This window comes from Pteropus medius, unplaced genomic scaffold, assembly GCF_902729225.1.
Source record: "Pteropus medius unplaced genomic scaffold, Ma_sr-lr_union100, whole genome shotgun sequence".
Classification (NCBI taxonomy): Eukaryota; Metazoa; Chordata; class Mammalia; order Chiroptera; family Pteropodidae; genus Pteropus; species Pteropus medius.
In genome coordinates, this window is record NW_024342473.1 from 18,169,617 (window position 1) to 18,184,671 (window position 15,055).

General features: G+C 44.0%; 1 protein-coding gene across 4 annotated transcripts in view; it reads right to left on the minus strand.

Annotated features, from left to right (window-relative positions):
- LIPC (lipase C, hepatic type) overlaps window positions 1-15,055 on the minus strand; it is a 116,542-nt gene that overhangs the window by 20,571 nt on the left and 80,916 nt on the right. For all 4 annotated transcript variants that reach the window (XM_039865473.1, XM_039865475.1, XM_039865474.1 and 1 more), the window contains 3 exons: window positions 4,792-4,976; window positions 1,829-2,011; window positions 1,149-1,266 (listed from right to left, as the gene is read on the minus strand). In XM_039865473.1, the coding sequence (XP_039721407.1) occupies window positions 1,149-1,266; window positions 1,829-2,011; window positions 4,792-4,976 (486 nt within the window). The remainder of the gene's footprint in view (window positions 1-1,148; window positions 1,267-1,828; window positions 2,012-4,791; window positions 4,977-15,055) is intronic.

Sequence of the window (15,055 nt, forward strand, 5' to 3'; positions counted from 1 at the left end):
AAAAAAAAAAAATAAGAACAAGGAAATGAATTCTCATAATGAGAAATTTACTTAATTTAAATGTCTGCCATTATCTCTATCTTTTTCCATCTTAAAATAAATCTCTTCTTTTATGAAGTAATGATAATAGTAGACAGTAGTCACCAAAAATGTTCTTACTTGATAAAATAAAAGGGCATGGCAATGCTATTCATCTTAAACTTTTTTTGAATTATTTTAGACTGTGAAATATTGTCTTAGCCTGACCAGTTTCGAAGGACGAATAGGAGTTTGGTCGGGAGACTAGGGCTCGGTGGATGATGGCAGTAAGATATTCCAGACAAAGAAAATAGTACACACAAAGGCCCATAAGCACAGGAGGCCACAGAGCATTTGTGAAGTGGAGAAAAATCTAGTGTCATGGCGGCCTAGAACTACTGGGTGGAAACAGTGGGACAAAAAGCTGAGGAGCTCTGGGGACACTGCACTGAAAAGGTCCGTTGCCTGGACAATTGTAGGAATCAGTGGGTCTTGGGGACTCGGCTGGAGAACCATCTGGTCAGGTGTGTTTTTCCTGCTGTAACTCCAGGGCAGCGTGGGGGATGAGGTTTGTGTCAGGGACCCTTGGGGGAAAGGCCCTGCACGCCTTCAGCTCTTCCTGGATATCTAGGGCCATTCCTAAGATGATGTAAAGCTTGGGATGAGGTGGTTCTGGGTGCAGAGTTCCCTCCCTCAATCCAAATGGGCCCCAGAGTAAGACAGATGTGGAAACTGAGGCACAAACATGGCTGATGTTACAGCAAATTTAGAGCTGTGATTCTTTAACGTGCTCACATTAGACTTTTTAAACTATTGGTTGAAAAATAAACTCTTTCCTGCTATAAACGTGCATAGAAAATCTACCTTTTCAGTCCTTTTTGGCCTGTCTAAGAGAGGCATTCATCTGAGGAAAGGCAATAGGCATGGAGGCTGTGATTTCTGAATTATCTTGGAACAGCAGTCTATGACAGCACTCGCGTTTGAAATAGTGCTGCACGTCCTCCCTAGAACACCAGGAAGTGAAGGAAGTGAGGATGTGTTAATTATGAGACCGTCGGACAAGCAGGTCCTTGCTCCGTGCCCCCGTGCAATCATGGAGATTACAGTTGAGGGTTATGAGGCACGGTTACCTGTAATTCTCCCAATCTTGTGCTTTCCGCCGATGTAACTGCCAGCGAATCCTGAGACGTGTGCACCCAGGCTGTACCCAATTAGATGAACATTGCTTCGAGAAAATGGAACAGATTCCTGGAAGACAGCGGTAAGATGGTTGCAGGAGAAGAGCTGCCAGGTAAGAGCCTTTTGTGGGTCCAGCTCGCTCAGGCTCCCACCCTGTTCTTTGCGCCCAATTGCAAATGAAGTGCTTAATTTATACTCCAGACCCAAACTGGTTTCTCACCTTGCAGACTCTGTCCTCTCCCCTTTCAGCCTCAGCGACCTGGGACCCTGCCTGGTGACGCTGCCTCCTGCCTGTCTGTTTTGAACTGTACATGAATGCCCTGTAGAAGCCATCCAGTTCATTCGTGTGAGGTTTGGTTGGTTCACAGGGTGTGTTTAGATCCCTTAGCACATCCAAGGGGGTAAACATAAAAGGAATAGTGGGTGGGATGGGGAAGAAGATGATGATTCTACAAAACAGAGGTGCAAGTGAGGCAGCTGAGAGAGCCTTGGGGCCTGGTCTCCATCCTGGCCGTCTCATTCCTATGAGCTTAGCAGAAGTGGTTCTCCTGTCTGGGTTGCTATTGGAAACCAGCTTAATTCAGTTGGTCTTTGAGGAAGCGTGAGGAAGGGAGATCAGGGCAGGTCTTACCTCCAGCCATCGGAGAAGAGCCGCAACCTCCTGGCCCACAAGGCGGGTATTGCGGACAGCAACGGTGTAGTGATTTTGGGCCAGGGTGATCCAGTTTGCTAGCCCCACATTCACTGGCTGGGCCAGCTGAGACTTCAATGCGGCCACCATCTGCCAGATCCAGTTTTCCAGCAAGCCGTCCACCTGAGGGTGGTCCCACAGTGTAGTCAGCCTCCCCAGGAGGGGACGGAGGGAGCATTGCACTAATTTCCTCTTTCTCCCTATTCACTTCTTTTTCTTCTCCAACTCTCTGCTAATGCTGGAGCCTTCTCTCCAGAAGAAAGGGCTTTATAAGGGGGTTCCCAGCCTCAGCACTATTGACATTTGGGGACAGAAGCTTTTTTGTTGTGGGGCCGTTCTGTGTTTTGTAGGATGTTTAGCGGTCTCTCGCCTCCATCCATGGGATGCTGGCAGCAGCATGCCACCCCCTTCCCCACCGCCCAGCCAAGTCGTGAAAACCAAAAATGTCTCCTGACTTTGCCAGATGTTCCCCAGGAGCTACAACTCCCAGCCTCCAACTGAGAACCATTCTCTTAACATTTTCCTATTTTTAGGACTTTCTAATCCTTAAAACAATGGAAAAGTCTGTGGAAATTAGGTACTGAAAACTGACCCCTCCTTTGAGGGCCAGCTCCCACACCAGCTCCTCTGGAAGGCCTGCTCTGCTGCACCTCTGAATCCCACCCCATTGTCTCTCACCCACTGCATTCTGCTTGCCTTAGAGGGACTAGCACTAGGAGACAGAACATACTAAATGCTCAACAAATGTTTATGGGGAATTGGTGTATGTACGCGCCTTGTTTGAGAACCAATTTGCAGGGAACTGATGGGTTCACAGAGCAAAGGCATTCGTGCTGTGTCTTAAAGAATAAAGGCCCTCTCTCAGAAGAATAGGGCTGGACAGGTGAATGTGGTGGTGGTGGGGTCCAGGACACCCCAGACATAAGGAAGAGCACGTGAGAGTGTGGTATGTCTGGCAAGAGGAGAAAAGTCATTGAAGTGATTGAATACTAGACTACAGAAGTGAAGCTGGAAAGCAATGCTGATGACTTGGCATGTCACCTGGGGTAAGGCGCATTCATTTAGTAAATGTTTACCCAGTGCCTTCTATGTGGATGCAGTATCTTCGATTCAAATCCAGACTTTCCCGGTTACTAGCTCAGTCAGTGATCTTGGGCAAGTTATTTAACATTTCTGTGGCCCAGTTTCCTCATCTGGAAAATAGGATAATAATAGTGCCCTCCTTCCAGGATTGTTGTGAAAATGAAATCAGGTAATATACGCAAAGCACTTAGAACAGTGCCTGAAGCATAGTAAACACTCAGTAAATGTCAGTTATTGCAGCTGTTGTTATTGTTTTTTAATTTTTTATTATTTTATTTTTTGCTGTTATTATTATTACTAGTAATAGTAGATGTATTCCAGTCTGGACAGGATTTTGAGAATAAAGAGCTCATTCTGATAAAAAGACCTTAGTAAGAGGACTTCATATTGCATTGGTTAACAAGATATTTACTCAGTCACTAATTCCGTTAACAAGTATTTTTGGAGCACCTAATATATAATGACTAATGTCCCACAGGAGAAGAAGGGAAAAGATACTCTAGGCAGAAAGCACAGTCTGAGCCAAGGCCAAGAGGAGAGAAATCACATGGTATGCAGAAGGAGCCATAAGCACACGGGCGTTGCTGGAGCTTAAAGGGGGAAGTAGGGAGAGTGAGGGGGAGGCTGAGAGAGTGAAGATTAAATAGGCTGATGTATAATGTAAAGGGCCTAGATCAAGGGCCCATTTTTCATTCTAGGGTAGAAGAGATGGGGGTTTCAAGAATATTTCCAACTAGATGGCAAGGAAAGTTTTCTGAGTCACGAAATAGATCCCCAAAACTTTAAAGGTTTCATATTGTGAACTAAGCTTCAAACTGTGTGTGGTCTGATAACCAAAGAGTCAGAATTTTCTCTTGGGGACAAGTCCTCATTTAGTTTGACTTCAATTATTGCCCACGGTATTCTTTCTCCCTTTCTTCTATAAGTAATAATATTTTCAGTGTCACTGAAAGGCTACACTTTCTCTAAGAGGCTATATTTCTCAGCCACCTTTCCAACTAGGTATGGATGTAATTAGTAGCATTTCATAGATGCTTCTGGGAAAGTTAACCTAAAAAAACACTATTTTATACCAAAAACCTTTGAATTGAACACTTTAAATAGATGAATTGTTGGTATGTGAATTATATCTCAATAAAGCTGTTTTTGGAAACTTTGCTCTTTGACTCCTTTGTGTACACCCTTTACTACATTGTGCTACCTGGAATAAAGATGTGATGGCTAGTGCTCTAGCTGCCATCTTGGACTATGAGGATGAGGGTCCACATCTAAGGATGGCAGAGTAGTGAGCTGGAAATTAGCTGGGTCCTTGAGGGCTTCATTGACTAAAGCCCTTTAACTAGTTTTGGACTACGTATCTCTGAACTATTATGTGAAATGGAAACAAACTTCGGTCTTATTCGAACCATTGCCAATTGGATTTCTGTTATTTAACCAGCTGAATTTAACCCTGACGGACACAACATTTCATTGTGAGACTGTCTTCTGGCTTCCTAATTCTTCTTGTGAAATATGCAGTGTCACCTGCTTGGACTACAATGGCTATGGACCCTCATTTGCTATGTGACCTCTTTGAGTCACATCTTATCATCTGAAGCGTGGAGATAATTATACTTTCCTCCCCTTGCTTACTCATGGAATCGAGACAATCAATGAAATAATGTGTAGAGAAGCACTTGGAAAATTAGAATGTGCTCTCTAAATATTAGGCATGAAGTCATTATCACTGGCTCCCTATCTTTTTATTAAAATTGAGTACACTAAGGAGAAAAAGAGAAAATGTAAAAACAGAGAGAAAAAGGTGTGTCAGAATTTCCTACCGACCACCCGTGGATTATCATCACCAGAGGCAGAGAGGAGTTGAAGCCGCACTGTTGTAACGTGTCAGGGTGATGGAGCCGAATCTGACAGCCCTGATCATTTTCCCCTTCGAACAGCAGGAATCTGGTCTTTGTGTCCTGAAATGTCTTCTTTGTTTCAACAGCTTGAGAACTTCCAAATGGCTCTGGAATATAAGATTGGGGGATGATGGTTAGCCTGGCATCTGTTCCACTTCTGTCAGCCCTGGGACAACCCAAAGATTTCGAAGAGCACCAGCCAATGGGGTTCCTGTGAGGTGATAGATATAGTCATGAGCCGCAGCTTAGGGAAATCCAAAAGAACATTTCTAGGAAATGGCCATGTCTTTCCTGGAGAATGGAGAGTGATCTAGGAGGACCCAACACAGAGGCGGAGAGGGCCAGATCCTCTGTCCTGCTATCTTGCTATCTTGGTGACTATGCTAGGGAAACAGTGAATAATGCATCTTAGATGCATTCTCTCATGTAACTCAATCTGTTCTCACTTGCAGACAGATTATATCACATAGCCTGACAAAGACCAGGTTGGGTTGGGGTGAAGAGAATCGCCAAAGGAGTTGTGGATTCTGCTTAATGGAGAGGTGGCTTTCAGAGAGGACTTTTCTGGGATAGTGATGCTCATGCTGGCTTTGAAGAATGAATGAGGGCTCTTGTGTATGTATGGGTAGTGGGTGAGTGGTAGGAGAGAGCAGGGCTTTCCAAACTGAGATAACAACTGAGTATGGGCATGGGACCTTGTGGGCATAAGGAGGCAGGAGTCTGAGCAAAGCTGGGCAACCAGAGAGGGATGTTGAGGAATCTGGACCTTATACTCTAGATCAGGGGTCTCCCTGGGCCGTGGACTGGTACTGGTGGCCTGTGAGGAACCGGGCTGCACAGCAGGAGGTGAGCGGCAAGCGAACCAGCGAAGCTTCATCTGTATTTGCAGCCACTCCCCAGCACTAACATCACCACCTCAGCTCCACCTCTGATCATCAGGGATTAGATTCTCATAGCAGCACCGGTCCCTGGTGCCAAAATGGTTAGGGACTGCTGTTCTAGATGACAGGCTGCTGCCAAAGAGTTTTTTTTAGCAGAAGAGGATAAACGAATATCCATTTGGAATTTTTTAAAAACTATGTGAAGATGGGGTAGGGAGAGAAAGATTGCTTTTAATATTTCACCTTCTTTTGTTAGCCTCTCTTCTGGGGGGACCCATCCTGACCCTGAGCCACTTTGGGGTGGGGGTGGGCTGTTACCCAGCTCTGCAGTGCAACCCAACAGCTATTCAGGCCATGGTGTTGGCCAAGGACACATACCTCTGCTCAGGCGCTGGGTGAAGCCTGAGGAGGTGCCATGTTCCCAGGGTTGTGGCACTCCCAGATAGATGATATCTTTTCTGCCAAGATTAGGAATCAGGCCAATCACCCTCCCTTCCAGCAGAAGGTGGGCTTCCCTGTGGCTGAGGGGTATACACAAGCCACTCAAGCATTTTTGGGACAACCTAAAGATTTGTCCCAAACATTTAAATGCATCCCAGTTACTGAGGACCTCAATCATTCTTTCTGAGCATAAAGTCATTCAGGCTTCTCAAATAATAAGTCTTGGGCTCTTGGTTTCAGGGGACAGCAGGACTGAGAGATGATGAACCTACAAAGTGCAAGGGGAGGTATTAATGAAGCCAATTTTCCTACCCAAAGGTTATTAATTTGAAAGGTTATTAATTTTCAGCAAAGGGCAATGATTTTTCACCATGATGACAGAATGAAATGTGTCATATTTTATTAAAAGGAGAGGTGAGCAAGAATCTGAATAACTTCTCTGAGATAATGAAAAAGATTTCTGCTGCCCAGTTTGGCCCTTCCAAGCTTAGGGCCTTCTGAGCTTGTCTTTGGCTCCTGGTCCGTGTCCCCTATTTCATGGTGTACACTGCTCTCCTGTAGTCTAAGTCAGAAGCCGAGGTGTCATCTTGCATTTCTGTACCTGCCTTCTAATCAGTCTACAGCTGCAGGTTCTCAAATATTCCTAGACTCCAGTGCCCTAGTCCAAGTGCTTGGTTTGTTGCCACACCTCTGTTCGGTCTTGTCATCCTCCCACATGCTGTTGTTCAAAGAATCTTTCTAGAACAGAAGTGACTACTAGACCTGTTAGTGACTTTAAGCTTCTTGGTATTGCAGCCAAGGCTACCACCCTGATCCTCCAACTCCTTACCTCTCTACGTCCTCCCGCTACCCCAGACTGCCAACAGTTCCCCCAGACGCCTTTTCACAGCCCCTGCATCTTTGCACTCTTCGTTCTCCATCTCTGCTGCTCCCTAGTGAACTCTGGTCCATCCATTAAAAGGGAACTCAGACATCGGCCCCTCCAGGAAGCCTTCTCGTCTATCCAGAGATAGTTACTTCCTTTTGCTGCCAGTTCTGTACTGGGTCCCTGATCCTAATGTCCTTGTCTTGTGCTTTGGTAACTTATTTTTTTCAGGCATGTAGTGTTTCCTCCACCAGTCTGTGAACTTACGGAGGGCAGGGCTAGTAGGTGTTTAATAAATGCTTCGTGCACGATGTGGTATCTGTGGGATCCAGGTCTCAGATCAAAGGCTAACGTGTTTGTCAGCCATTTATACATTGGAGCTAAATGTAACTAATTTCCTTTTATTCGGTGGTGGAATAGCTACATATTCCTTCACTTCAGGATAGCTGACTGGAATGCTAAGATGACTATATGAAAATAAAATGAGGATAGAAATAACACCTATCCTATGAAGTCGTTACAAGGATTAAATAAGACGATATCGGCGAAGAGATCAGAACAGTACCTGGCACATCATGAGCACCTGGAGAGCTGTGTTGTTAACATAAGTACAGCTGTTCCCCAGCGCTAGCACCACCACCTCAGCTCCACCTCAGATTACCAGGCATTAGAGTCTCATAGGAGCCAGTATCTTGCATTTTTGATCTGTGAGATCCTTTCTGTGAAAATGTATCCCAGATGCCCTCACAGGACCAATTTTGTCTTATGTGTATGTACTCTAGATTTAGCTGGGAGAATAAGTTTTGGTCCCTGTGCCTGGGGCTTCAAGGCTGTTCAGGAGAGTCTTACAGAAAAAGAGTTGTCAGATGGAAAGGCCCATGAACAACTGAACCAAACTGTGTTCTACTTTTTCTTCCTGGAGGCATGGCTTACTTTTAGCATGCATATGAGAGAGGAAGTTGTGTATGTAAATTCAGGTATTCATTCATTTCCACAACAAAGACTTATTAAGCATATATTATTATATTGTGCTCTGCCTTGGGCCTAGGTTAGGTATAGTTGGAGGCAAATAGGGCATGCCCTCTCTTTTTTAGGAGTTCCCAGGGCAGCAGGAGAGGTAAGCATGAGAACTAGCCACTGCATATAGCTTCTGTGAGTGCTACAGTGGAGGGATCCCCTGAGCAGGGGCTTTAGAGAAGATGCCAGGAGAAGATGAGTCTAGATACTATCAGTCGAGTCTAGAAGAATGAAAGATTCTTTAGGAGCTCATATGTAGGAGAAATTGTTGAAGAAAGTGAGGCTCTGGTGCTTGAAAAAATAAGATTTCATGGAGGACCTGGATGTTGAAGGGCTGCCATAGGGAAGAAGGCCAAGAATTCTTTTGTGTGACTCCAGCAGGTAGAAACAGAATCGATGGATGGGTATGACATGGAAAAAATTCTTGACTTTAAGTGGGTCACAAAAATATGTGGTAGAGGAAACAGGGACAAAGAGAAAATAAAGGCAGTAAAACAACAAAGACAGAAATGTGAATAGATTAGTACCCACCCTAACATGTACACTATGTGATCCCATAAGGCTGCTGGAGATGGGCTATAGATTTTGTTCTGAGCTTCCTATTGGCCAAATCGAAAAAGGAAACAAGAGCAGTCAGAGGATTCATGGGGTTTACTTGATTGCACTTTCTTTGTCTTGAAGCCTGAGATAGTTTTTTATGGGTTATTGTAAAAAGAGGTCACTGGGTAAGAAAGTGGCCATTGTCTTGAATATAATCCCTACATAGTAGCGAGCTTTATGTGGTTGACTCAGAGTGGTCTGAAATCCTTAATAGAAGCAGTGGCCACAAGCGCCAAACAGCATTTAAGTACAGAGAGTCTCCGCGAGGCTCTTCAACTATAATTTAGCAGCAGTCCCATGGATGAGGGAGGCAGGGGCCACTTCAGGCCACATTTTGGGTGTGAAGAGTAGAGCCCGAGTTTATGAGTCTCCATGACAGTCTGACTGTCCTCTTCACAGAACACATAGAATACTGGAACATCCTCAGCTGAGTCATGGCTTCAAGGACTCACTGCTGTCGCCCGCACCCATACCTTTACTGAAACCTCTCTCCCAGGTGTTAGCCCTGCACAGAGCCAGCTCGACTGGGCATCTCTATCTGGGGAAACTTTTGGCACTGCAAACCCAGTGAGGCCAAAATGGATTGTTTTCTTTCCTCCCAATCCATTCTTCTTCCTTCTTTCTGCATTTCCTATTGTGGTTTGTAACACCATCATTTGTCCATGCTGTTTTTCAAGCTAGAAAGCTTGGAGCTGTCCTTGAATGCCCTCTCTGTCCCCTTGGTAACCCACTAGGATCATCAAATATTGAGGACTCAGACTTGGGATTATCTTCTCTGCTCCCTGATGCTGGCCTAGTCTAGGACCTCATCCTTTTTTTTTTTAGTTGTGGTATTGTAATAGACTCTTAACTGTTTTATATTTTATTTGTAGAATTAATACATACTAATTAATATATACATACAATCTGAAAAATGCTGATGTGAATAAAGAATCTCACTATGCAGGAAAAACCCACAAGCAATATTTGGAGTGTTTACTTCCAATCTTATGGCAATGTGGGTATTTATTTGGAGTGTCTATAATTGAGATCATATTATGTGAATGATTTTGTGTCCTTCTTCACCTGTCATGATAATTTCTTATAGCATTAAAATTCTTCAGAAACATGCTTTTGAAAAGTGGCATAAGTTGCTTACTTATTCCATTATTTTTGGACATTTAGGTTGTTTCCAGGTTTTTTTCTTCAGTTACTAACAATGCTCTGATGACCATCTTTATACATAAAGTTTTTATCTGAATCTATGAATATTTTCTTAGTATAGATTCCCAAAAGTATAGATTTCTATTCGATCATGGATGTGATCTTATTTATATCTCTTTTTACATAGATATCCAAATTGATTTTCAGCACTTTTCAAGCTAATATTTATTGAGTGCTTACTCTGTGCTGGGCACTTTCCCGACGGTCTTATTTGTATTAACTCATTTAAACCTCACAACTACTCTGTGAGTCAGCTAAGGATTCCATTATGAGTGAGGAAATTTGTTCCAATTGTATACAGTAGGATCAGCTCCTTCTCCAGGCATGTTTTCTGAAATTGTCATTTTCTCATGTCTTTAGAAGAGATAAAGACACAGCAATGATAAGAATCTGGGGATGAGGCAGTGGTTTTGAGAGAGAATATTTACTAAGATAAGTGGTCAAATCCTTTGTGGGAGTCAGCCCCTGTCATTTGGAAAGTGAATTGATGGGCCGAGGAGGCCTGGGCTTCCCTCTGCATGGCAGCAAGATCCTGAGGCAGTAAAGTTTTCTCAAAATTAGTCAGAAGAAGTCAGGTGCAGCCATTACAATTCTAATATTAGGTTCCTTGCAGTAATGATTTCTCTAGTCTTAAGGCAGCCCTTAGGTTTGAGGGTTCCTAATATTTCATACAAGAACAAATTATTTCATTTTCTTTTGGGTAAGGACATCATTATGTGAGTGACTGCAGGCAATGAGCTGGCATAGAAGAGAATCAAGGATTCTGCAGGAATCAGGACCTGTCTTCTTCCCATGATGCCTGGGCTGGATGCTCCTATTAGTTCAATGTTTGTTGAGCGCCTCCCATGTATTGGCCGGAGCTGAGGACACGAGTGCATAGACAGCAGCTGCAAGTATTAATATGCCCCTCGCAGACTTGTTAGTGAAATATCTTCACATTCATGATGTAAATTGCTAACACAAAATGTGCGTGTGTGTGTGTGTGTGTGCGCGTGTGCACGTGTGATTTCCCTTTGTTAGCCTGAACTACTGAAAATATTCCCAGACCTGGGACAAATGCGAGGAGTCCTCTGGAAGTCCATAATTTCATGATTACCCTTTAGGCCATGTCCTCTGCTCAGGATGGAACAAACCTATGAGATGAATGTTGCCATAGCTCTGACCCTGGCTGCTGTGTCAGGCCCGTGATTTGTACATGGGCAACATTGACTTCAGAATTTCTAGGACTACTCATTCATTCATTCTTCTTACTATCAACACTTCCTGTGTTCCTACTCTGTGCCAGGCATTTTTCCACAAATGAAACTTGCCTTCAGCTAAATTGTTTCTGGAGCAAGTATCAGGTTTTCTTCCTTATTCTTTAAAAAAGTGTATTTGGTGCAAAAAAAGCAAAGTAGCAGCAGAAAACAAAACGTTTAAAAATATACTTGCATTCTCTTCATCTTAATGGGTTGACTTTTTATTTTCTTGTGTTTCATTTCTGTAACCAGAAGAAAATATATTTTTCATGTGACTGTACAAATATAACTGCTTTTTGCTTTTTTTATTTTACATTATATAATAAACATCTCTCCCTATTCCTACAGTGTTCATACTCATCATTTTTAAAAGCTGAGTAATATTCCACTAAGGGACCGTTTTGTAATTTATGTATCCATTTCCCCCTCTGGGACAAGCAGTATATTTCCAATTTTTCACCTTCATAAGTAGAGCTGCAGTGAACTTCAGGCAGCAAGCTTTTCCTTTCAGAGAATTATTTCCACTGGGATAAATTACCTGGTATAGAATTACTTGGTTAAATGGTGAGACTGGGGGTGGCTCCATAGTGTAGTGGTTACCACGCCTGCTTTACATGCAGCAGGCCCTGGGTTCACATTCCAGGTACAGCCACGGACCACACCCCGGGTGCGCCAGGCCCCGGGTGCCCACATGAGTGAGCGTGTGGGAGGAGATGCCCCGCCTTCAGAGATCAAGTTCTTAAGGGGAAATGGCAACATCCATAGGTCAGAGGTGGAAGTGGGGGGAGTGGGGGAAGGAATTAAAGAGGAGAAAAATAATAATAAATGGTGAGGTTGTTTTCCTGACATGGGAGGTGAAGCAATCTTGGAGGTGAAGCAGTCTTACAAATAAGTCCTCCATGGGGTGTCAGCCACAATTATTACCAATCCAGAGAACCCATAATACCCAAAAGTTCTCATTAAAAGTGATAATGGGGTGTTGGGAGCAGGTGGAAATGGTAAGGCAGGTTGAAGAGCTCTTTATGTGGCTACCATTTACTTTTTGCTAGTAACTCAGAATTTCTTATTTTATTCATTCTTCACAATATCCCTACAAGGAGGTTATCTCAAAAGGAAACTGGGTCTCAGAGAGGGTAAGTGTCTTGACCATGGTCACAAGAAGTAGTTGAATTGTGAGTCTCATGCCAAGAGGGGCTCCTTTGCAGTCCAGGGAGTTGACGTCACTGGGACAGACCCATAAACCTCCTTTACCAGGCCTTCAGCACCCCACAGGAGGCTGCCTAACCATCAGGTCATTGAAATCAGTCTTTTCACAATTGCACTCCCATGGACTAGAGTGTGGCTGTGTTGAATTGCATTTATGTGGCGACTTAGAAGAGAACTCAGAGTCTGAAGTGGAGGCATATCACATGCAGCAGGCAGCTGAACACGTTCTTGTTAGGTCTGCTGCATCTGCTTGAAGAGACAATGTGACTTTAAAAGCTCAGAACTATTTCACTCATATTTAGCTATTGGTGAATTATGTGCGATTGTGTATTGGCAGATCTCCATGAGGTCCTAGATTCTCGTTAACTGATCCTGGTTGACCTTGAGCAAGTCATTCATGTTTGTAGGCCTCAGTTTCCTCATCTGGAAAATGAAGAGTTTGGACCAGCTGACTCTGAGGTCCTGATGGTGGTACAGTGAGATGTCCTCTGCTCACTGAACCAGCTGGACCAGAGGTCTAGAGCTTACTTTCCCTCCAAACCGGCTGGGCCTCTCGAAAACCAAGAAAACCATTCCAGGGGCCCTCCGGTTCTCAGATATATGTGTCCTAAAACTGTTCTTTCTATCTCTGATTTTCAGTAAATAAAAGATGCCAGAAAGAAGTGTTTTTGAGGCTGGAGTTGATCAGGCAAAAGAAAAAAAAAAGTTACAGAGCGGTGGTGACCTGGGGACTCTTGGCTCTGTTCCCATGGGAATGCTCCCTTCTCTTGTGCTGGAATCTGAGCTTGATGCTTTACAAAGATATGCACTTGCAGCATGAAGAAAGGATTCAGCATTAACTTGGTCAAACAGCCCAAGGTTACTCTTTAAGGCAAGAGTAAACCGTGGGTGGAGAATGTAAGCCGAACACGTGAGATATGTTCTCTAGGGCAGGGCTTTGGGGGCCCTCTGATGAAGAAATAGTCCTGACTCACCAATCCCTGAGTGTTCCTGGGGCTTCCCTGTGTTTCAGCTTGGAGCAGAGGGGGCAGGTCAATGGGCCCTCTTAGATCTTACATGTTAGAGACTGAGGGACTATCGTGATTCCATTCAGTCATGTATTCATTTGGCCATTCCATCACACATTTGGTGAGCACCTCCTCTGTGGCAGGGATTATGCTTAGTATTGTGGATACAATAGTAAATAAGACATACTGTGCTTTCAATAAGTTCATGGTCATATGGTAGAGGTGAGTAAATAGACAATTGTTCCACAGCTTGGTAAGTGTTTCGATGGCTAAATGATAGGACAGGTATCTATCCAGCCACAGAGTGATTAGTGTGAAGGCAGCTAGAGTACCCCATTGGTGAGCAGTGTCACCAGTTCCCCAGATAATCTTCGGGATTCCAAATCAAAGGCTGGTCCTGAGGGGAGGAAAGGACTATGGAATGTGGGAGGAAGATGAACCCATGTGTGATCAATATGTCACCTCAAGACTCATAGAGCTTGAGGTCATAGTTATAGCCTATTTCCTGAGACCCTTGGTGCCTCTCATCTCCTTTGAGACTCCTGAGGTCCTGGGGTCTGCAGCACATCTGTTCCCATTCTCTACATGTTCATTTCCTGATGATGAAATAAGGAGGGGTTCAGTGTCTGATCCAAGGCCAACAGCTGGCTAAAAATATCACTTTAATCCCCTTTCTCTATATCACTCTCCATACATCTAGGTTCTGAGGCTGCCAAACTGTTCTGAGTGTGTTCTTTTGTCCTTGTTTCTTAAGATATTCTTTTGGACCCATGCCCTCCCTTCACCGCCTATGTCTGGAGGCACTGTTGATTGCTGCCTGCCCCCTCAGACCATGACACATACCCCAACAATTTCTGGGGCACCGTGGAAGCAATGGTAGAAGCGGGATAGAGTAGTGGAAAGGGCACTGGCTTTAGAGCTAGTCGGCTCTGTATTTGATCTATCACTTATTAATCAATAACTCTATCAGTTAGCTGTGTGCCTTTGGAAGCTCACTTAACCTTTGAGAGCCTCAGTTTCCCTCTCTTAAATTGCAGGTATGAATATCTCATAGGGTCATTGTAAGAACTGTATGAAACTTGGTGAAATGTCTGACACAGAGCTTAGCAGTCAATACTTCACTTCTCTTTCCTTTTTAAAACTTACCTAAGATCTCTTCCATCTTATGTCTTGATCCAACATAAGTTCTTCCAGTTACGTTTTGGTACTTATTTAACAAGGTCTTTGCCAGCCTATTTAGCACCTTTCTGTGAATTCTGTATACCTCCTTGAGGCAGCACATTACATGTCTTGGCAAGAGCGTTATGTCTTTGTGCCAAGAAGAGGAGGGCCCTCTTTGGAGTGAGGATTTCAGCCTCCCCTCTCCCATTCGTCCAGGCTGTTTTGGGCAGTAGGTCTATCGACCTTATGTAGCAGCTTTGGAGACTACTAGGCTGGTTCTCTACCTCTACCAACCGTGTGCTCCAGCCATGCCATTCAAATTAGGCAGCTCCAGGAGCCAAACCAGACTACAGATCAATGGGAAACAAAACTCTGACTGCAAAACACACCCAGCCAGGGTTCTGCCCTTAAACCACTACTAAATAAATATTTCCATTTCAGGATCCCTTATGTTTTACTTAATCTTCTATATTTGAGGGCAGTGATTCTCACATATCCACATGCTTAAGATTCAGACTCCTGGGCAGAATCCTCAGAGCAGCAGATTCAGTAGGTCAGGGGAAGTTT